Source organism: Eurytemora carolleeae, unplaced genomic scaffold (genome assembly GCF_000591075.1).
Source record: "Eurytemora carolleeae unplaced genomic scaffold, Eaff_2.0 scaffold156, whole genome shotgun sequence".
NCBI classification, from domain to species: Eukaryota; Metazoa; Arthropoda; class Copepoda; order Calanoida; family Temoridae; genus Eurytemora; species Eurytemora carolleeae.
In genome coordinates, this window is record NW_019396479.1 from 245,880 (window position 1) to 269,591 (window position 23,712).

The 23,712-nt window shown below is 32.2% G+C and overlaps 2 protein-coding genes and 1 long non-coding RNA gene across 3 annotated transcripts in view; 2 read left to right on the forward strand and 1 right to left on the reverse strand.

Annotated features, from left to right (window-relative positions):
* The window catches only part of LOC111704021 (mucin-19-like), a 16,336-nt gene extending 5,814 nt beyond the window's left edge, over positions 1 to 10,522 (reverse strand). Inside the window, exons 1-3 of the mRNA XM_023476132.1 lie at positions 10,049 to 10,522; positions 9,752 to 9,979; positions 9,410 to 9,592 (exon numbers count right to left, since the gene is read on the reverse strand). Of these exons, the coding sequence (XP_023331900.1) occupies positions 9,410 to 9,592; positions 9,752 to 9,979; positions 10,049 to 10,522 (885 nt within the window). The remainder of the gene's footprint in view (positions 1 to 9,409; positions 9,593 to 9,751; positions 9,980 to 10,048) is intronic.
* Positions 10,523 to 16,158: 5,636 nt separating this feature from the next.
* On the forward strand, positions 16,159 to 20,978 carry LOC111704042 (holotricin-3). Its single transcript, XM_023476155.1, has 5 exons — positions 16,159 to 16,179; positions 19,500 to 19,616; positions 19,898 to 20,070; positions 20,484 to 20,548; positions 20,909 to 20,978. Exons 1-5 carry the CDS (start codon positions 16,174 to 16,176, stop codon positions 20,926 to 20,928), a joined length of 381 nt encoding a protein of 126 aa, XP_023331923.1. The 5' UTR covers positions 16,159 to 16,173; the 3' UTR covers positions 20,929 to 20,978.
* A 1,589-nt stretch (positions 20,979 to 22,567) lies between these two features.
* Positions 22,568 to 23,410, forward strand: LOC111704040 (uncharacterized). Its single transcript, XR_002765735.1, has 2 exons — positions 22,568 to 22,840; positions 23,310 to 23,410. It is a non-coding gene; the product is annotated as an uncharacterized LOC111704040 (long non-coding RNA).
* The last annotated feature ends 302 nt before the right edge of the window (positions 23,411 to 23,712 follow it).

Sequence of the window (23,712 nt, forward strand, 5' to 3'; positions counted from 1 at the left end):
GGGGGGGGGGGGGGGGGGGGTGAAGTCAAAGAGTGGGGAGGGATTATTGAGGGAAAAAGGGGAATATTGTTCCCCCATAATCCCCACATAACATAACATCCAGACCTTATAAAGTCAAAATCCAATCTTGTCAGCTAATCATTCAAGTTCGAGTTGTACATATTGTGTACTGTACAGTAGCAATTATTCACTGAGCCCATTTAAAAAAGTATCGTTGGACAAAACTCCCGAGTTACCTTTTTTGGGTCTAAACATTTTTGTAGATTTTATATAAGAGATTCACAAAAAATGGAGAATATGAAGAAACTAAATAAAATTATATTTTATAACAAAAATGTTGAATTCAACAAAACTGCCTAACCCCATTCGTGAAACCCGTGTTCAAAAACTGGTTTTCATATCGATATTCTGTCTTAAGTTTTGGGCTCTGTTGTCGGTATGATTAACAGTATTGCAAAGCCTAGTACTAGGAAAAGACTATTTTGAACATATCACCTTAAAATAATTGTAAGCGTTTTTTTTCAAATGACATTCAAGTTTTAAAATATGGCATTGCCAGTATACACGACCGCATCCCTGAGACCTTTGTCTGATCAATAGTGTGGAAGATATTGTCGTTTTTAAGTGTGTATTGCGTGTGCATATTTATATCGAATAGTTTTCCAAATAGGGTTGCGTCATTTACCTTTTTTTTGTAATTTGGACTAAATATATGTTCCAGAAAGAAGTTGAGTCTTTCCCACAAATTCAAATTTTATAATCCCTATACCTGTGCAACCTGATGGTCTAAACTCTTGATATTTCAAACAATTAGATTATTTTATCTAACAGAATTCATAGTTTGAAATATCACAGGTCTACGACACTGAGTTGCAAAGATATAGAAATTAAACTTCTTGCAAAGACTCAATTCCTTTAGAATGGAAACAATTAACAAATAATTGTTTTGAACTCAAGGGTTGAAGAGACAGTTTTAATTTTGTGCAAAATGCCATGTCTGATTCACAAGGGCATTCTCAGGCTCCTGGATATCGTCATTTTTAGATTGGTTGCATATTTGCTGAATATGATATGTTTAAACCTACTATTTCATACAAAATTGTATATATATATGAATTTACGTATAATTTTGACACAGTTTTATATCAATTTCTCGAGACAGGAACATCAGATAGATGTCTTATAGTTATCATTCAACGCCTGAGATTCTAAGGTTTCAACCTAAGACCCCCTTTCATTTTTCCTTTACAGTCCTTTTAATGCATGGTTACTTCTGTAGATAAACTCCAATAAAAGATTATGAAGACTTTCAGCTATGTTAACTCTCTATCTGGCTAAATATCATTTTGTTATTGTTGTTTATCACATCTCTTAATAAAACTAACATTTGTCACCAAATCAGCGGCCATGTATCCATTCATCCATCCATCTATCTATCTATTCATCAATCTAATTATCTGAATTATTATCTGTTTATTGATCTATAATTTTATCCACAACTGGTCTATTCGTAAACACAGTCTTCATCCGTTCTAATCCGAACAAAAACAAATTCTTCAATGTTTGTTTGCAACTTAAATGAACGACAGTATTCACAACAAATAATAGGACTGTAGACCTAACTTAATGACTTTTCATTTAAAATGTTACAAACCCGATTCACAATGGTACACTTTCAAGTTTTATTTTATGTTGATCATAGTTGTTTTTCTGCCCACCCCTCTCTCTTCTGTTTCTCTGCCCACTTAAATTTTACCCTTTTCATAAAATAAACTCTAGCAGACATAATAATATTACAGCTTTTGAAATTAGGTATTACAATGCTAAATCATAACAAAGACGATATCGAATTCGTCACTGAATTCCCATGTTTATTGGGACACCCTGTACATAACTTAAAAACGGCTTACAAACTATAGAGCGCTCAAAAACGTCTTAAGCTTTCCAACTTAAAAATTAAAGGCAAATTTGTGTAGCCCCTGATCTGCATACTGTAGTACTGTGTGTACTGCAGCCTGATTCTAGAACAACCCAGCTTTGTATTTAAACTCATTGTATATTATATGAAATACAGTATTGTACGGCAAGGTTATAATGCAAGGAAAGTTATTTCAGTGGTGTGCGCATCTTTTGAACTACGGTGTACTGTCTCTGGGCGGTAATGTAAACAAAAGACGGATGTCGAAGCCTGACATGGGATCCATCTTTCACATAAAAAATCAATTAAATATTATGGTGATAGGAAACTATTATGTGAATTATCAAAATTATCAAAATTTAATGCTTTTAACCTCGTCGGATCCTAAAACGAACACTGATACATCTATTCTTGTTTACAAATTCCACCCAGAGAGAACTGGTTTCGATATGTACGCAGAGTATACGCAACTTACATTAACTTTCCTAGCATTATAACCTTGATTCTACGGTAGCTTGTCTTGTTCACTTGACAGTTAGTTCTACAAATTTAGAAATTTTTCATTTGATTCATAGAGTTAGCCAACCGGGTGGTGGTCGAGGTTTGAAATGAAATTAAAAAGTTTGAAGATGAGCTACAGATCTACTTGATAATGGAGGTAGTAAGTTTTAGCTTGTGTTACTTATAATTTGTCAAAAGTAAAAATAAATATTTTTTGACATTTTGTTGTCGTAGCTTTTCAATTTCTTTATAAAACTCACTTAAAGGGACTGTAAAGGAAAAATGAAAGGGGGTATAGGCTAAAAGCTAATCCCTTTAACTCTCGATCTCGACCCATGAAAGTTATATCTGATTTTCCTATCTCGAGAAACTGATTTACAACTTTGTCAAATTTATACGAAAATTTATATAAATACAATTTTGTATAAAAGTAGTGGGTTTAGATAGATCAAATTCAGCAAATAAGCAACCAATCTGAAAACGATGATATCCCAGAGAAAGCTAATTGTAACTTAGGCTTACTTTAATTCTAATTTTATATTTGTTATTTCTATTTTTTATAGATTTAATTCATAATATTATTTGTACGTCCGTTTTGCTTGACCAGAAATTCAACCAATGGCAGTGAAGTAAAGTGGTCACGTGATACAGGCGGAGACACGTGACCAGTATACTGCTCTGCCATTGGTGATAGTTTTGGTCACGTGATTTAAGTTTAAGATTTTTTCTAAATTTTACATATATGAACTTTCGTATAATTTTAACACAGTTTTATGTCAATTTCTCGAGACAGGAACGTCAGATAAAACTTTCATGGGTCGCGATCAAGAGCTAAAGTGATTCGCTTTCAGCCCTTTCATTTTTGCTTTACAGTCCCTTTAACTCCCTTAGCATTAAAGTTAGAGGTCTAATTTTTTTTACTAAGCTGGCCTTTAACAGTTGGACTAGGAATATGTTTGGTCTCACACTGATCTCAACTCTAAGGTGAAAATAATGGGGGGGGGGGGGGGGGGGGGGAAGCCCCCCCCCCCCCAACCTATATTAGACAAAAATAGCCCAACTGGGGTAGGGTTACTGTTGGTTTTAAAATCGCCATTTATCATTGTTCTCAAATAACAATTTTAAATTGGTGCATTTTCAAAAATTATATATTTTTTTTTATTTTAACTTGATATAACAGTTAATCCAGTTTAAACCTCCACGTGTCGGAATCAAAATAAAAACAGAATCATTCAAAAAAGATCAAATCTGGTTTATTTTGCAAATTTGAAGGAAACAGTTTTTGAGTTTTTTTTCTATCAAATATCAAATAATAACAATTCCAAATACAATCTTATTGAAAAAATTTGTATTGAGTTCTTATATTTTAAATTTTACATTAATAAATAGTCCAGGTTTTTGCTACCCTTTTATCTATCCAAGGTAATAAGGAAAGAAAAGTTAATTGCTGTTGCGTATTCTCTGCTTACAAATTGAAACCAGTTCTATCTATCTATCTATCTATCTATCTATCTATCTATCTATCTATCTATCTATCTATCTATCTATCTATCTATCTATTTATCTAGTTATCTGTCTATCTATCTATCTATATTTCTATCTATCTATCTATCTATCTATCTATCTATCTATCTATCTATCTATCTATCTATCTATCTATCTATCTATATATCTATCTATCTATCTATCTATCTATCTATCTATCTATCTATCTATCTATCTATCTATCTATCTAATATCTATGAAAATTCCCCCAATATAATCTAGTGTTCTCTATATCCCGTTGTATAAGTATATGAATATAATATGAATATATTTTTACCACTATATCCATCTTATATATATCTACCCCATCTATTTATCTTGATCTAGTATATATATATACACTTACCGCTATTGTAAATGCTTACATGGACACATAGCAAGCTTTTAGCAGGATTCATCTTTACCGTCGTAAACCTGAACATAGAGATTAATCAACATATATGTGCATTGCTCTGCGAAATGTGCACTGTACACCATATGTATGTACATTGTTCATTGTACACTTGCAGTGTACGCCATGTATGTACACTGTTTATTGTAAACTTACTGTGTACGCCATGTATGTACATTGTTCATTGTACACTTATAGTGTACGCCATGCATGTAAATTGTTTATTGTACAGTGTACACCACATATATATACACATTGTACTGTTTAATGTACACCATATGTACATTTAGGCAAAATAAACAAAGTAAGGGATGATAAAACTATCACGTCGGGTTAATACAGTGCAGTTTAAGGCGGTCCGGATCTTCAGTTTTTTGTTTATTGTACCGTACTGTTTATTAGCATAAAGTATTGCATATATGTAATACATATTATAAATGATGTTTGTATAAAACATGCGTGCAATGCATGTATATGACTTTGTATTTTGCATGTTTAATGCAGCAATTCTATAATATATTTTCACTATTTAATTATTTAATTTCAATTGTGGTTGTCTATAATGATGAATTGTGCTGTATTTACGCAGGAAATTGTTATAATTTATCAACTAAAGGATCAAGCTAAGAAAATAACGATATCTTCCACATAATTGATAAGGTAAGGGGTACTGACATGTAGATTAAATTCCCTGGTTTGAACTTATTTACGACACAAAATCAGCATAAAATACGTTTATAAACCTAATAATTAGATTTCTTTACAAACTGTAATAAAACCCAGAATTAACTGTATCATTAACTTAGCTTAGACAGAATTAAATAGGATTGGAACAGGATTAAGTGTTTGAATATATAAAGAGATATTTAAAAATACTCATACCATGGATCACAAGGTTGCAAGCACTCACGCAAAAATTGTCGAGAATTATGCCAATTATTTCTTGAAAAACGCAAGCTTAAAACAAGTGCACTATATGTTCCCTAGGGCTATACATTACAAGTATAGTATAAGTGTGTCAATGCTCGGTAAAACCTCAGGCCAAATGCGTTGCGACACTTTAAAGTCAGCCCAGACTTAAAAAATTGATGCAAGTTTTCATAACATGCCTGGATCTGTGTGGAATTAGCTTTTCAATAAGAGTCATAGCTCTCAGGAACATCTTTAAGGGACTATAGGCGTAATTTTTAGTGACCTTCCATGCAAAGATGGCTACGCCTCGAAAAGTGTTAATTTATGATAAAATCTCCTCCATTACTTCTTTTCAGCAAGAAATGCGCAATTTTGCAGAGAGCATGTAAATGATTAAACAAAAATGTGGATATCTAATTCATATTTGATTAAATACAGCTTTTAAGGGTATTGTTGTAAATTTCGCATGTGATCTTTGCATGACGCTTACAGTCGCATAAAGCGTTAGTTCTGATCCTAAATTCAACTTAGAAAATTTGATTATTATGTGTGTTTTCAAAATATTTAACACTACTTTTAAGGGACACGGTAATCAGATGTTTAACTTTTTTCTTCAGAGTGGGGGGGGGGGGGCTTTGCATTAGAAGATACCAACGACATTTAACATTACACATTTTTTTCAGGAAGCCCGGGAACAATCTCTGTCGAAAAATAAGACGCACTTACACAGAATGAAGATATGCTCTAACAATATGAACGCGCAGAGAACTATTGAGGACGCGCGCTCACAACTGTGACAGATATACGCAATTCATACAAACATATTTTTTTAACGTTTATTTTTTGGCTTGAATTTGAATTTTTATAACAATATTTCTAAAATGAGATAGATGATGATCGATGCGCAATTATACATACAAACACATAGTCAATGATTATTAATCATTACACATGATCTCAGAATTATACAATATTCTAATAATCAATGTCAGGTTGGAATAGCAAAATAGTGAAATATTGTTTTAACAATTTTTTTAAAGTCTATAAGTCTAAAGACTACCTGAATTAAAAGTTTGCAACTTGTTGTATTCAATAATGATTATTTTAATATAACTTAAATATCAGGATAGTATGATTAAAAATTAAAATCTCTTTCCCAGTAATTTGATTCATATTTGCAAATATTTAATATACTTACTTGAATAACGTGTTTTCGATACTAAATACGGAACATGAAATGGAATCTTGAAGATAACAAATATTTTAATTCAACAGTTCTTTCCAATCTGAATCAAGATTTTGAATTTGTGAATCCTGTTTAATAATTAATGCTGAGCAAGACTAGGAATTATACAAATTAACATGCAGTTTTATGTCACCTTTTTCTTTATAATATAACCTCCAATGGTGCTTTTTCCCATAACCTGAAAACGGCTTACATTCACTTTAGAGTTCTCAACCGTTTTTATGTTTTCAAATTCATAAATTACCAAAATATACATGGAATTGGAGGTTCACTTGAAATTGCGTCTACAGTCTCTTTCAGGATTATACTAAAAATAAGGATCTATAAAATGAAAGTACAAAACTATAAATCTACATTCTATTTCCTCCATCTTTCTATGATGGGCAATTGTAAAAATATATAAAAATAAATTCCAAATACCATTTTATCTCTATACTCCCATTCTGGTAAACCATAGCTTCCGATTCCATTAGGTCCAAGTATATAAGTATCTGTATCATTATATACATTATATAGGGTTACCCACAAAGAATGAAACTTTAACGACGACATAAATCTTTAAAAAAACTATTTTTGTTTTAGTCTTGCAGTTTCAAATAGTCCTTAAATGATATTTTTTATGATTTGATGATTTTTATGATTCATACTTTGTGTGAACTCCTGTAAATATGCACACAAAAGTATCTGTATCAGATATCTGGCGTTGCCCGTGTCTAGAACTACGTGTATCTATATCTATATTATACTGATTTAACGGTTCAGTCCTATGCCAGCTAGCTGTCACTTTCAATCCCAATCTTACCCATTAAACATAAAGTTTTACGGTTTTTCTATCTAATACTTTTTTGTCCGTTAAGATATGTTTAAAATAAAAAAGTAGAATAATATTACTCTGTAAGTTTTAGCATAGATGAGTTTTTGACCAAAACACGACAGAATTCGAATGAAATAAACGGAATACATTCCTATAGCACAGGTCAGTCCAGGGTGATAAAAAAACATAAGTATAAAATTATATCAGTTATCCGGTAATGCCCGTGTCTAAACTAAATTTTTTCCTTTCATGTATTTTCCTTATAAAAAAGTTTTTGTCTCTCGATGTAATTCCGCACAGGGCCGCAACTTTGATAGGAAATTTCCGTTTGCTGTCAACAAACTTGGGATTTGGAAATATTTGATAAATATTAGATTTCTTTAGTTAAGAAAGTAAACCTTCAAGTTTTTTTAAATTAAGAACTGCATCAAAGGGTCTGTATACATAATTTAGGAGGTAACCCTTAATCTTTAGAGTGGAATGGCTGATTCACAACGGTACCCTTAAAATCTTTGTAGAATAAAAAGTATGAGATATGTATGTTTTCAAATATCAAGTTGCTAATTGAGTGGGGGAAATGGGGAAAGTTGGGGAGGTGTGGAAAGAAGGAAAATTGGGGGAGGTGAAAGATGTGGAAATTTGGAAAAATGTTCTGGTGGATCCTAATAAGTATGAGTATAATCTACAATCAATGTCAAGGGACAAAACTAAATCATTTTAGAACTGAAGTAATTTAATAACGTCATCAAAACAGCAAATTATCAATGCTGTGGCTAACCCTGATATTCTGCAGGCAGTTCGGTTCAGAAACAACAAACATAAGTGCTTTTCCGGTTGCTGCTGAGAGACCAAAAGTTCCTAAATCAGCACAAGAATTCATTAATCTACCTGATAGGATTTTACTGCATGGGGCAATTAATGTTGGGGAGGTTGCTGTTGGGGAGGTTGCTGTTGGGGAAATTAGTGACTGAGGAAGTTAGTGTTGGAGAAATTATCGGTTGGGGAAATTGCTATTGGCGAAGTTGTGACTGGGGAAATTGTGTTGGGGAAGTTGTGCTGGAAAATAGCTTAACACCGGTAATTTCCCCAAGCCAATTCCCCTGTCAACAACTTTCCTAATAACTAATTTCCCTCGTCACACTCACAACTTCCCCGATGACAATTTCCCCATGCAGTAAAATATAGATATTTCCGCGTTTATACAAATTATTCTAAAGAATACATTTTTTAAACATACTGTTCAGTTTGTTTATATAAGTTATCGATTTGTTTATATAAGTTATCGATTATCGATGATTTATGGTTGTAATATTTTAATGATTTGTTTGGAATTAAATTAATTATTTTACAAGTTGGATATTGCAACTCTCTGAATTTGTATGGACGCTACGTTCTTCGGTATGAGTCGTTTTTTAACAATTTCCTCATGATAGACGCAACAGAAAGAAGAAAGATTAGTACCGATTAAAAGCGCTTATATTTCGCCGTAAGCCTATACCCCCCTCTCATTCTTCGTGAACACTCCCTATAAGTCACTTTACAGGGAGTGCCCATTTAAGGAGAAAGCATATCAAACATATGGGAGTAGGGAAAAGTGTGAAAGTCTACAGAATTATAAGAATGGTTTTGTTTAGTCTTGGCAGACGTATTTGATTGTATTCCATTGAAACTGATTGGAGACTATACATTCCTTTTTAATTTGCCAGCGATAGGATAAAGAAGATCTATCGGGAAAGGGGGGAGGGAGAAGAGGGAGTGGGAGGGAGTAAGGAGAAGATGGGGGGAGGGGGTCTGAACAATCCGACAATAAAGTGTACGGGGTAGGATCGGATGTGAAGGGTTGGATACACTAATAGATATAAATATACATATATTCCTGTGCCAAGTTCCTCAGATTCAATCTAGATTTTCAAACATTTATNTAATATATACAGATATCAAACATTTACTTCAATTATATGAACATAACAATTTGTTCAACATATAGCTCTTCGAGAGAAACTTGTCTGTGGATTGAGTGGATTTAAGATTCTTTATTCTAAACCTTCGAGGTGAAATGTCGTCATTATTGGGGAATTTTACCCTATTAGCAGAAGAACCAAAATCTAGAGAAACATGAGGAGAAGGAACAACAGCTAGAATAATATTAGCAGAAGGACTAATATCTAGAATATCGTTAGCAGAAGGACCAATATCTAGAAAAACGTTAGCAGAAGGACCAATATCTAGAATAACGTTAGCAGAAGGACCAATATCTAGAAATATCTAGAATAACGTTAGCAGAAGGACCAATATCTAGAATAACGTTAGCAGAAGGACCAATATCTAGAATAACGTTAGCAGAAGGACCAATATCTAGAATAACATGAGCAGAAGGACCAATATCTAGAATAACATTAGCAGAAGAACCAATATCTAGAATACATGAGGAGAAGGACCAATATCTAGAATAACATGAGCAGAAGGACCAATATCTAGAATAACATGAGCAGAAGGACCAATATCTAGAATAACATTAGCAGAAGGACCAATATCTAGAATAACATTAGCAAAAGGACCAATATCTAGAATAACATGAGGAGAAGGACCAATATCTAGAATACATGAGCAGAAGGACCAATATCTAGAATACATGAGGAGAAGGACCAATATCTAGAATAACATGAGCAGAAAGACCAATATCTAGAATAACATGAGCAGAAGGACCAATATCTAGAATACATGAGGAGAAGGACCAATATCTAGAATAACATGAGCAGAATGACCAATATCTAGAATAACATTAGCAGAAGGACCAATATCTAGACTAACATGAGCAGAAGGACCAATATCTAGAATAACATTAGCAGAAGGACCAATATCTAGAATAACATTAGCAGAAGGACCAATATCTAGAGTAACATAAGCAGAAGGAACAAAATCTAGAATAACATTAACATAAGGACCAACATCTAGAATAACATTAACATAAGAACCAACATCTTGAATAACATTAACAGAAGGACCAACATCTAGAATAACATTAGCAGAAGGAACACCATCTAGAATAACAATAGCAGAAGGAACAAAATCTAGAATAAAATTAGCAGAAGGACTAATATCTAGAATAACATTAGCAGAAGGAACAAAATCTAGAATAACATTAGCAGAAGGACCAATATCTAGAATACATGAGCATACGTACCAACCTTGCATACTAAGTCAAAACCTTATAGAAATTAAACGTATATTATGATAAGACGAAAATGCATTAAACGATAAGAAACATTTCTTTCAAAAAATGTTTTAAAAAAATGTATATATCCTGTAACTTGAAAGCTAATTATAAAAATTGTAATACTAATTTTATAAGCTTTACTCAATGAAAAACACTATTAGTAAACTTTATGAAATTATGAACATAAAACAGGATAAGGTGTGATGTACGTAAAACGAAAATTTTTCTAAGCCTATTTAGTAACATTACAGTACATTTACTAACATTTTATTGTCATTAAAGATTAAACTGCAAAAAAATGAAACTTACGATAAGAAAGTGTAAACATAGACTGCGGGTGAGCAATTTTCTAAAAACCCTAAAGTTATTGTTAAAATTGCAATATTTCTTTTTGCATTTATAATTTCAACCTTCCTGTTTAATCCTGTACAATCAATAAGTTAGGCGTCTTGTAGACAATATCTTTATGAGATAAATAATATCTTAAATTTTATAGTTTCACACCTTCCTGTCTAAGTATTTTACTAAACTGGTCAGTATACAGGGACACCCTGTCCAAGTATTTGAATAAACTGGTCAGTATACAGGGACACCCTGTCTAAGTATTTAAATAAACTGGTCAGTATACAGGGACACCCTGTCCAAGTGTTTGAATAAAGTGGTCAGTATAGAGAGACACCCTGTCCAAGTATTTGAATAAACTGGTCAGTATACAGGGACACCCTGTCTAAGTATTTGAATAAACTGGTCAGTATAGAGAGACACCCTGTCCAAGTATTTGAATAAACTGGTCAGTATACAGGGACAAGTATTTGAATAAACTGGTCAGTATACAGGGACACCCTGTCTAAGTATTTGAATAAACTGGTCAGTATAACAGGGACACCCAGTCCAAGTATTTTAATAAACTGGTCAGTATAACAGAGACACTCTGTACAAGTATTTTAATAAACTGGTCAGTATACAGGGACACCCAGTCCAAGTATTTGAATAAACTGGTCAGTATAACAGGGACACCCAGTCCAAGTATTTTAATAAACTGGTCAGTGTATAAAGTGACCAGTGAATCATCTCTCTCATGCAATACAAGGATTAGGAAGGAATCCATATTTAAAACATTTCAAATACAGTACACTTAAATTTAAACCGTTTCGTACCAATATTCCAACATAAAATTTTGAAAGCTGCCGAGACAAGGAATATCATCTGAATTTTTATAGAATTAAAGATATATAGACATAACTTTATAATAATAAGATCGAATATAAAAATTCCCCAGGATTTATTCCCATGTAATCATTATGGATTTGGACCTAAATCCCATGATTAGGATGGATAGCTCTAAAATCTGATTAACATAATACATGGATTTATATTTATATTACAATTCAAGCTACATACACTCTGTTGTCTGAAACCTTAACATACATGTAGTTCGAATTATCGAACTTGTCGTAAATATTTCGTAATTACAAAAATGTTGTTCGATTTATGAACAGATCGTTAGGGATACCTCACAGATTGTTAGGGATGTCTCACATACTTTTTATATCCCTAACATTCTGTGCGTAATTTTTGAAAAAAATGTTATTTTGTAATGCTATCGACAAGTTAAAGATATTCTATCAGTCTGGTAGTTGTGTGGAATATCTTCTATCAGTCTGGTAGTTGTGTGGAATATCTTCTATCAGTCTGGTAGTTGTGTGGAATATCTTCTATCAGTCTGGTAGTTGTGTGGAAGGACATAAACTGTACTGAAAGTAAAGATTGACTGAAAATGTCATTTATAAGAAATCTTAACAATGCCCTATACAACTGTGGAATAGGTAGACGACCGTCAGACTCAATTTATGATTTTAAATAGTTCATTAGCATGAAACACAGCAAGTGTGCAATGTACCCAGAACCATTTCATTTAATTTCCAGCTACATGTTTTGCAATGCATAATATATAAACACCCTGAAATACACATAAGATTGCTTAAATGTCGTCTTCCCCATCCCAATTTTAGTGGGTATTACTGTAAATGTATAATAGATACAGATATACACAAACTCTAACTTGATTTCAAGCCCTGTAGGTTTCTCAAAATCAAAAAGAGGATTGTGTACCCGTGAACCTTGTTTACGAATTAAACACCAATTAAATCAGTAATAAGCAGAATTTTACGTTTATAAAATCAGAGTCACTAACCTGTATTTTAAAGAGGAGTTCATAAAAAACTCACTTAAAGAATTTTTGTTAATGCACGCTTTCCATATTAGTTGTGTTTCTTTTGAAGAACAAAAAACTATATTTATATCTTAGGCTTTCTCGTTAGAATTTGTTATTGAAACAAATCATCCAAATAGATTTTCAAGTATACAATTATTCTATTCTTTACAATGACAAATAAACAATGACGACATCTCCTATCCTATTTTTTTCAATTTTAAATTTTTGCATAGTTCTTATTCGTTAATTATGTTTTAATTCCTAATTACTGTTGAAATTGACAAAGTTAAGAATTCAAATATTTTAGTGTAGTCTAGTCAGCTCAAAACTTTGCAAAAAAAGTGATAAATTATTTGATTTGATCAAAGAAGAATCATAATTTTGTCAAAGTTGATCCTTATGTTGTTTTTTTTGCATAGATTTTAGAAAAACATTTATTGCTTCTAGTTAAAAATACATATTAAGTAAAGAGTGAATAAAAGGAGATAAATTTGAGAAGGTCTTCTCTGGTTCCAGGATCCGACACAACTGATTTGCGGATTTCATAAACCTCTTTCGGAGATTTCATCCTCTACAAGATGCATAGTTATGTAATGTCAAATCATAGAAAATTTAACGTTTAGATTAACGTCTTTTTATTTGATAGTTTATTGAGAAGAAGTTTGAGTTTTTAATATGTTAACAAATATAAATATCCTTTTTCTTCTACTTGGGTTACGCGGTCTCAAATACGTACCAGCAATTTTAATCACAAATTTTTCTTATTTCCAGATTTAAGAAAAATGTTCATGTATTCTATAAAGCTCAGCTCTCACTCCTCAATATTAGTCTCTTTTTACAAAAGTCATCAATAATAACTAAACTGTACCCCACCCCNCTATCTATCTATCTATCTATCTATCTATCTATCTATCTATCTATCTATCTATCTATCTATCTATCTATCTATCTATCTATCTATCTATCTATCTATCTATCTATCTATCTATCTATCTATCTATCTATCTATCTATCTATCTATCTATCTATCTATCTATCTATCTATCTATCTATCTATCTATCTATCTATCTATCTATCTATCTATCTATCTATCTATATCTATCTATCTATCTATCTATCTATCTATCTATCTATCTATCTATCTATCTATCTATCTATCTATCTATCTATCTATATCTATCTATCTATCTATCTATCTATCTATCTATGTATCTATCTATCTATCTATCTATCTGTCTATCTATCTATTTATCTATTTATCCAACCATCTATCTATCTATCTATCTATCCAACCATCTATATATCTATCCATCTATTTATTTATCTATCTATCTATCTATCTATCTATCTAGTAATCTATCTATCTATCCAACTATCTATCTATCTATCTATCTATCTATCTATCTATCTATCTATCTATCTATCTATATCTATCTATCTACATATCTATCTATCTATCTATCTATCTATCTATCAATCTATCTATCTATCTATCTATCTATCTATCTATCTATCTATCTATCTATCTATCTATCTATCTATCAATCTATCTATCTAACTTTATTCAAAACTTCATTAATTCAATAATTTATTATTCAATTAATATAATAGAGTTTTTTCACTTTGTGTAATTTTTCTAAATTTTTAAAATTATTTCTCAGGTTTTCTTTTGACCTCGTGGTTCCTCTAGTTAGGATTTTACACGCAAATTTAAGAGAAACAAAATGATCTGAGCTGAACGCTCTAGAATGGAGGATATCAAGATCAATGCTTGATCCTCTCTTTTTCTAATATTCAGACTAATTTAGTCTTGAGATTAATTTCTAGAGACTTTTAATTTTCCCGTATTTGTGGTGTCCAATCAATTGAACTAATGATCGATTAAACGAACGTAAGTTTTGGATTAATGCTTATTAAGACTAACGTTCAAAATGACTATAGTCCTCAAATGTTATAAAATATATTTCTAATAAGTTCATTTAAACAAGATTAAATTTATTTATATCTAAAAGCCGGCTTGTGAACAGCCGAATTTAGTTCAATCGAATATTAGTCAAGTCGATGTAGCATCGTATCTGTGTATCGTATCGTATCAAAAGTGTGTACATTAGATACTCAGATTAAGAGATTGGGATTAAGATTATCCCATTCTTAAGTTCTGAACTGTGGTAGCATACTAGAAATTCAAAACATTGTTGTTCTTCCCAACAGCTGTTCAGGAAAAGGAGTAATGATTGAACCCATTAATAATTTCAACATTAAATGCAATTTGCTTTAGTTGACTGCACGTCCAATAATTTTCTAGACTAATTTTAACAACTTTAGACCTTTTATTTTCATGGTTATGGGTGCTTAGGAGGGTTCAAAAAGATTGAAAAATATAAAAAAATATAATTTTTTAAATTTTCCAATTGAAATATCCAGCCTGAAATTACATGCACAATCCCATTAACAAATAAAGATAAATTTTGAAATTAATCTCTTGCAAAGTTTTCTTACAAAACTGTATGGGGGCTGACGTAGCTAAATTTTAAGAATATTTATTGAGAAATTTTGAAAAATTTCAATTTAAAAATGTCGGATAAGCTGGTAGAAGAATATGATAAATTTTACCCTCAGGTTTTCCATCTAATCCACTGTTAGAGTCCGCAGTCCATAATCTCAACCCAAAATTGATTCTTAAAGGGGAAATCTTAAGAAAAAAAGTTGAAATATATTTTTTTAATAAACAGATGCATAAAACAATAGGAAGTTGTAAACAAATTATTTGATTTAAATATATAAATTTGGCTTGCCTGTCTGGGTGTTTGTTTGCTTGTATCCAATAAACGTCAAAATGGCTGAACCGACCGGAGCCTTTGTGTAGCACATTGCGTGACTCTAAGTCTAAGGGGAGGTTTATGAATGATCAAAATTTTAAAAATTTGTTAACATCTTTTTTATTTTTCTAAATTTTAAAAAATTTGAAAATCTACAATTTTTTTTTAGAAAATCCGCGAAATTTTTTTTCCTTGTTTTAAAATGAACACAAAGAGACCATGTTCACAATTTAAATAGAAGATGGGCGCGAAACGTCCTAAAAGGTATATTCAAATTTTGCCAATTTTAAAACTGCTGTTATTTTTATTGTTTGTTTAGTAGGTTTAAACAGATCATATTCAGCAAATATGCAACCAATCTGAAAACGAAGATATCCTAGAGAAACCTAATTGTGACTTGGTTTTCTCCAATTATTATTTTATAATTTGTATCTTTATTTTTCATAGATATAATTGATAATGTTATTACGTCACCAGAACTCCCACCAATAGTAGTGCAGTATACTGGTCATGTGTCTCTGTCTGTATCACGTGGCCAATATAATGCACTCTCAATACTGGTTACCGTTGTGAATCAGCCATGCCACTCTACTAATGAAGGTACAATACATACTTACACAGCCACTTAAACCAATTCTATATTTCTCAAAGAAGACTCGAAAATTTAAATATCTTTTTTTCCCAAAAATTTCCAAAATTTTAATTCATATGGTTAAATTTTGTTGAACTATCACTGTAAGAAAGACTAAATATTCTGGATGTTCTCCTGAAGTGTAAAATTGTTAAACCTTAAAGAAGATCAACTTTTGGTCCTGCAAACCATTTCTCTAAAAAAGCTGCGGAATCACATATATCCAATATGTGCCAGTGCAACTCATTTTCAAACTAGTGCAATCGTATTAAATACGCCTTTGATTGTACCGACTAGCGTACATAATCGCGTTATATAGTAATCGCACCTTATATGCATTAAATGGTACTTAAGCACTGTGTCTGCATATAATCTTAGTTTAGTTGTACTATTTGTATGCTTATATTGGTACATGACCGGTCTTATGAAATTGTACTAAATACTCTATTAGTACCGGCCAGTCTAGTGTAACCGAGATATATAAAGTGTAAGACCTCTAACATTTTGTTTGCAATTTTCAATAAAATGCTTGAAATTCTAAATCCTGGCTTATTCTTTTTTTTCCCTTTTCTTTCAACGAGAAATTTCTTTACATAAACCGGCGGGCAGGAAGCAACTTGGAAGTAAGTTCTGAATGAATGAATGTGAATGTATTATGTATCAAAGAATTGGACATAAAAAACTCTTTTTTTAAAAACATACTGAATTACAGTTAACAATTAAATAAAACTATTTTTTTTTCTGTTCATTCCTCTGAGTTCAGTCATAAAATCTCTGATGTATTTAGATTCTCGTACTTCAAGTAAACTTCTTCCGTGGTCCCAAACCTTCTCTAGAACGCTAACTTTTAGATGGTAGAGTTCATGTCCAGAGCCCGCGATTTAAAAACTTCGGCTCGAGCCGTAATTCCTTAAACCCGACTTTAAGACCCAATCTTGGACCCAACTATGACGACAGCTTGTGTCACGTGATTGACAGCTGGGAGATTTTAGGCTCGACTTAAGGAGTTAGGCCCAATGAAAATAAAACCGACCTTGGTTGGTTTTAGTGAAGAATAAGGCTCAATGTTGGGTCTTCTTCTCATCAAAACCCGGAATGCGCCAATTCCAACTATGAAAATCCTCCAAATACAAAATTAAACTGGTTTTATGAACTAAACTCTGTTGAAAATTAGATGCAACTTAAATCCGGAAGCCCGAGCCGTAAATAAGGCTCAACAACAGCTTAGACCCGAGTCGTATTTTCTTGAATTTTTTAAATCGCCGGCTCAGGTAAACATGATGTTTTCTGTGTAAACACATCAACAAAATTAGGCTAAAGTTCTAACCCCGAAAAATCTGTAAAGAGAAGTTTAAAAAATTGGGAATAAGTCTCTACGGAACTTTCTGACATGGTTTAACTTTAGGGTAAAACTAGCTCTAACGATAAAAAATCCAAAATTCACTATAATTATATTTGGTCCTAGTGTAAAAATGTTCTCCTGTAGGCTGGTTTGTATGGAGATTTCTAATGTAACCAATATGTTCTCTCATTCTTTCATCTAAAGATCTTGTTGTCTGTCCTATATATTGTAGTTTACAGTGTTCACATGTAATACAGTAAACTACATTTCTGGTCTTACAGTTGAAAGTTCCATTAATCTCAATCTTCTTGCTGGTATTAGAGGATTGTATAACTGTTCCAGGCTCTATGTAGGGACAAGTTGGGCAATTTAAACCACAAGGTTTCATACCAGGTATTAGCCTCTTTGGCCTCATTCTAGGAGGATCTGGAATTCTGGCTCGGATGAGTTTATCCCTGAGATTAGGAGGTCTCCTATAGGTAACCATAGGTGGATTTTGAAAAACCTCCTTCATCCAAGGATCCTGGACCATGGTTCTCCAATGTTTCTGTATGATGGAGGAGATACAAGGCAGCTGGGGATTAAATGAGATAGAGAATATAACTCGATCTGGTTTCTCCTTTTTCTCCACTTTCTTTAAAGCAACTTCTCTAGGTATAGTTTTAGCTCGGAACAATTGAAGAATTGTAATCCCTGCTGAGAAGAAAATCCCTTAGTTTTAAGAATTGTGCATCCCTAAGTTCTGGTTTGCTGCAAATTCGTACAATTCTGTATGCAAGTGAATAAGGTATGTTGTTAGAAATATGTGCTGGGTGGCAAGATGATGGAAGTAGGTACATACATCTATCTGTGGGTTTTCTGTAGAGATCTGTTGTGATTTTTCCATCTTCAATGAACAGTTTTGTGTCAAGAAATGGAATACTTTTTGTTCTGTGGCACCAACAGTCATGTTTTCATATCTTTTTCAATAATTAGGCAAAGAAAGAAACTATATAACGGTTGCAAAACATAATAAATATTGGGATACAGACAATGTAAATTGTGTACAGTCGTCTTTGAAGTTGCATCCTTTGTGGGTAACCCTGATATAGGAGGGACTATTTAATTGTGCTTAGTTTTCAGACTGAAACATTTCTAACATAAAATTTCAAAACAAATAAAATAAAAAGAAAGGTTTCAGAGGCCGAATTTAAAGAATTTGAGCCGCAACTTAACTTTAAGCCGCGGCTCAAATATGGTTGGTTCCAATAAAAATCGTATTTAATGTTTCAAGATTTAAGCCAGCGCTCAAATAAATCCAGTTTTTGGCGGATTTGAGACGAGACTCAAAATCATTAAATTCGGTCTCAGACTTTCTAAAACTACTAGAGTTTGTTTTAAAATCATCAAAACATACGTCCAATTTGTTTTGCGCTTTGTTTAAAAACCAACACATTTAAAAGCGAATTTCGAACGCGGAAACAAAAATAAATTTTTTCCTTGAATATATCACAAATTGTTTTAATATTTGAATATTTTCGTTTTTTAAACTTTATAAAATTCTTTTTATAGAAGTTAAACATTTTTAAAGACTTTTGGCAATTTCATTTAGATACTTTAGATAAATAACTTATTTTTAAAAACTATCAAAGCATCGGACATTCAACTACGCCTTATCTCCTATACCTTCACCTGTTGTTGGTAAAAATACGAACTAGAAAGGATTTTGCTTGTCATCTAATCGGTGGATTCAATTCTTTTTCAGGGCAAAATAAAAAAAAACGTCATAAATCTCAAAATGAAGAAAAATTGATTGACACTACTGCTTAAAAGTTGTTGATAAACAAAGTTTTTTTATGCAATTACGTTTTTATGGAAACTAACGAACAATTTAAGAACTTTAAATATTTTCAACAATTTTGAGCCATTATTTTTTCTGCCAAAATGCCCCTGTAGGCTGTAAATCAGTTTAGGATGAGTGCTTCTATGGCTCAGAAAGAAATTATAAAAGGTTTGAGAAAAGAGGCCTTTGATCCAGTAGCTACACCTCCTACAGCAGATATGAAAGCTGTTAACACCATTCTGGTAATTCAAGCCTTTTTTCTATTTCCTTTTAATCAAAATTTTTTTTTCATTTTTGATAACAAAAGAAGTAAGGAACCCTTTAAATCTTTATTTAGTATAATGTTAAAGATAATTGTCGTTTTTTAGGTTTTAAAAGGTTTCATTCTGATAATTCATATATGTTTTCCTTTTAAAGGTACCGTTGTGAATCATTACAGGGTGTCCCAATAAACATCATTTCTATTTTGATATATCATAGATATTATAAATTTAAATAAAAAAATAAACTGTTCATTGCACAGGTCCTTCTGGCGCTACTAGTAACAGTCCTCTCCCAACCCTACAGAGGTTTCGGAGGAGGTTACGGCGGAGGCTACGGTGGAGGCTATGGCGGAGGATACGGCGGAGGCTACGGTGGAGGCTATGGAGGAGGCTATGGTGGAGGCTATGGTGGTGGTTATGGAGGCTATGGCAGGTGAACTAAATTCAACTTTTTTGAATTTTTTCTGTTCTCTATCAAAACTTTTATTATTATCAGTATTATTATAATTGCTTTTAATATAGTTTTTGATTTCAGTATTTTCCTCTTCTTTCGTTATTTTCTTTTTTCAAAGTTTTATAATTTTCTATCAAAGTGAAAGGTGACACTGAACTTTTTCTCTCCAATTCTTAAAGGGCGATAGCCAGTTCTTTTGGATTGATATATATATCAATTTTCTAACAAAATTCGATCAACAAGCTCAAAATATCAATCTTCCTTTTTGTCATTTTTGATTTTCTGAACACAACAATTAGATGTTTCTCAAAGTGCACGGTAAAAAGACGTGCAAGCGCCAGTAAATACTAGTATAATGGTTTGGAACCTCTTGCAATTGTACTTGTGTGTAGCTACGGGAACAGTCGCGGTTATGGTGGATATGCTGGAGCAGGCAGATATGTCGCGGTCAACCCAGGAATGCCAATTTAACTTTAAGCAGTTATTACACCTCCAGATATGATTTTATCAAATATTCGCATGCTTAATTAGCTGATCCAAAAAAATCTTAATATTACAAAAAAAAACACTTTTGTTCAATAGTAATTGAAGTGCCCGGCCTTACCCGTGGAATTTTAAAAAACAAAATCAAATTTTGAATACTAAAATTTTGAATTTTGAAAAAATTACATTTTAAACTTATGTTAACCCCAGGGTCCCTTGGGTTTCCTCAAAAATGTCAGCCAATTTGGTCCAGCCGTTTGACTATGTTATAGCTTACATATATAATATATATAGGAGCGAAGAGCTTTGTTAAATAGATTGGCCCGATTTTCAGGGGCTATACATATAGCGTAGGCTGACTGTTCGCGAGCTGCACCTTCAGAAGATGTAGAAATGATGAAAAATAACAATTTATGTATTATGTACAGTGTACACGCAGTTTTTACAAAGAATAAATTTTGTAAAAAATATAATATTGAAACTCAAAAAAATACATTTCTCTGTGTAAAACTTATGTATGCAGTTCTATGTTAAATCCAGCTCAATCCAGCTCTTCACAAAGAAAATCCTTGGGTTTATCATTGAATACCTTCTGGATTCCCATTATAGTTGGTTTTCATTTTTCTAATAGGAAATGAGATTTATTAGTCAAGAAAAGGTGTATTCTCTCTTTTTTTGTCTCAAAATTTTACTTTAAAGAGGGTTTCTCGGCGAACTATTTCGAATATAAAAATAAACTTTATAGCTTTTTTTACACAAAGTTACAAAGGATTCAGGATATAAAAATAGATTCAAACAACCATTTTTAAAAGATGTGGGGGCGTCAGCAGCCCTTTAAAGTATTAGTTTGGGCTCTGATTCGTGTTGCACCCCTTGCCCCCTCCCCTAGTTGCGCGCCTGACTTTAAGAGTCATTACAATGACTTAGAGACTTCTCAAAAAAAGTACTCAAGCGACCGAGCCTTATTTGACTCGAAACAGAGGTTTATGGCGTAAATTCAATATTGCTGATCCCCCCCCCCCTTAAATACTCCATTGTGCCCCCTCCTCATCCAACCTCAGCCTGAACTTGACACCTGTTTAGTCAAAACTTTATTTCCATTTTAAAATTAAATGTTGTTGATATTCCCAGGGGAAACTTTTCAAAATTTGTTTTTCTTTGACATTTCAATCATTACTTTATTGTTTATTATAAATATTTAAATTGTTAGAAAAAAAACATTCTGTTAATAAAAGTATTATAATTTCAAGCGACGTTCCATACAAAAATGACATTTGTCAACTTTGAATAGAGGTTCCCATGAAATTACGCTTACTGTCCCTTTATATTAAACTATGCTGCAAAAGCATGTCAAAAAGAATTCATAGGCTTGAAATGTTAAAGGTTAAAGAATTGAAAAGTGCAATTTAAAGCCTTATCCAAAAATATCTAGGAAATTTTGATTTTTAGACTTGTGCATAAAGTTGCAAGTATGCCACATATCTTTTGTGCGTCCTATAGTGTGCGTCCTATAGTGTGTGTCCTATTGTGTGCGTCCTATAGTGTGCGTCCTCACAAGTGCGTTCTCTCTCCAACAGAGTGTGTTGATAATTGTCATTGATTTGGTTGTGGGATACAGAAATTACACAGACACAAGGTTATAATGCAAGGAAAGTTATTTCAGAGGTGTGCTCATCTTTTGTACTGCAGTGTACTGTCTCTGGGTGGTAATGTAAACACAAGACTGATGTCAAAGCCTGACATTAGATACACATAAAAAAAATCAAACACTGATGCATCTCTATTCTTGTTTACAAATTTCGCCCAGAGAGAACTGGTTTCGATATGTACGCAGAATGTACGTAACTGCAAAGACTTTGCTAATTATAAAGACAAGGCGTTGGAAATTTATCCGACTATTGTGTACGCCTGTACAGCTGTATTTTGACGTCATTGGTTATTTTGGTTGTGTGAGAGTCGAACGATCGACATCAAAACCTTTGTTATTTAACACAATTGTGAACGTTTTGTGCTTAAAAAATAACTAAAATTAACGATATTTATTTGTATTTTAAAATTTATTTAATCATTTGTTGGATATAAGAATCGTCTGGTGAATTATAGCTGAATTTGTGATAAAGTTACGCATCTCTTTTGTATTAAAAATAGCCAATAATTGTTAGTGAAAATTTTCAGATGTCGTCAAAGATTTTTCCTGGGGTTCTATGGAATTGAATTTTAGGCGATGAAGAAGAGAGGGGACCAGAAATTTCAAATATTATAAACGGTGAATAATTATTCTGTAAATGTCGTCTTTTGTTTAATCTTAGGCAAAGAAATAATATATCGCTTAATGTATTAATCTTACTCTTCAATTAATTTATGGGAATTTTGTTTGAAAAATATCCACCATGAAAGAAAAAATATCAGAGAAAGTTTCGTTAAAAATGCGAATTAATGGACGACCTTTTACTTAGAAGTCTTTTAAAGTTGATTATAATAGTTTTGAGGCATGAATTATTGAGGCATGAATTATTGGAGGATTTTAAAAAGGTGGATTAAAGAAATACATTGGTGAAAATAAAACTTGGAAATATAAAGACGACTTTTGGACTCAATATTTGATTAAATAGTTCAATGAACATAAAATACTGCAATTGAGATTTGAGCAGTGAACATGGAGATTGTCTAAATTTCGTCTTTAAATTTCGGAGTATTATGTATACAAGTTCAATGAACAATTCTGATAAATTCAGGTTCGTCGGTGCCACTGCCAAGCAAAGTATTTATGATACCCAACTGCCAAGCCAACCAAGAATAGAGGAGTCTGCGTTTACAATACCAGCAGATCCAAAAAGAAATAAGTTTGGACGAAGGCTCTTTAATTGGATCATAGGAATTGCTTACAGACAAATATCCCGATTTTGTAAAAACTATTACATTGTTAAATAAATATGATGAATTTATATTTTTCAATAATTCATTTAAATCAGGTAGAGAGAGAATTCAATCTTGAATGAAAAAGTAATGAAATAATTGATTACTGTTGAAAAGTACAAGGTTACATGCATACAAGATACGTGACATTAATTTTCTTCTTATAAACACTTAATATACTTCAAACCAAAAGTAAATGTTCTAAAGGACTGATAGATGTAA

Bases quoted from the DNA above. Each gene is read 5' to 3' on its own strand.
- LOC111704042 (XM_023476155.1), top strand. The intron at 19,617-19,897 runs GTAATTCAAGCC...TTCATTGCACAG, and splicing joins AAGCTGTTAACACCATTCTG to GTCCTTCTGGCGCTACTAGT. The intron at 20,071-20,483 runs GTGAACTAAATT...ACTTGTGTGTAG, and splicing joins GGTTATGGAGGCTATGGCAG to CTACGGGAACAGTCGCGGTT.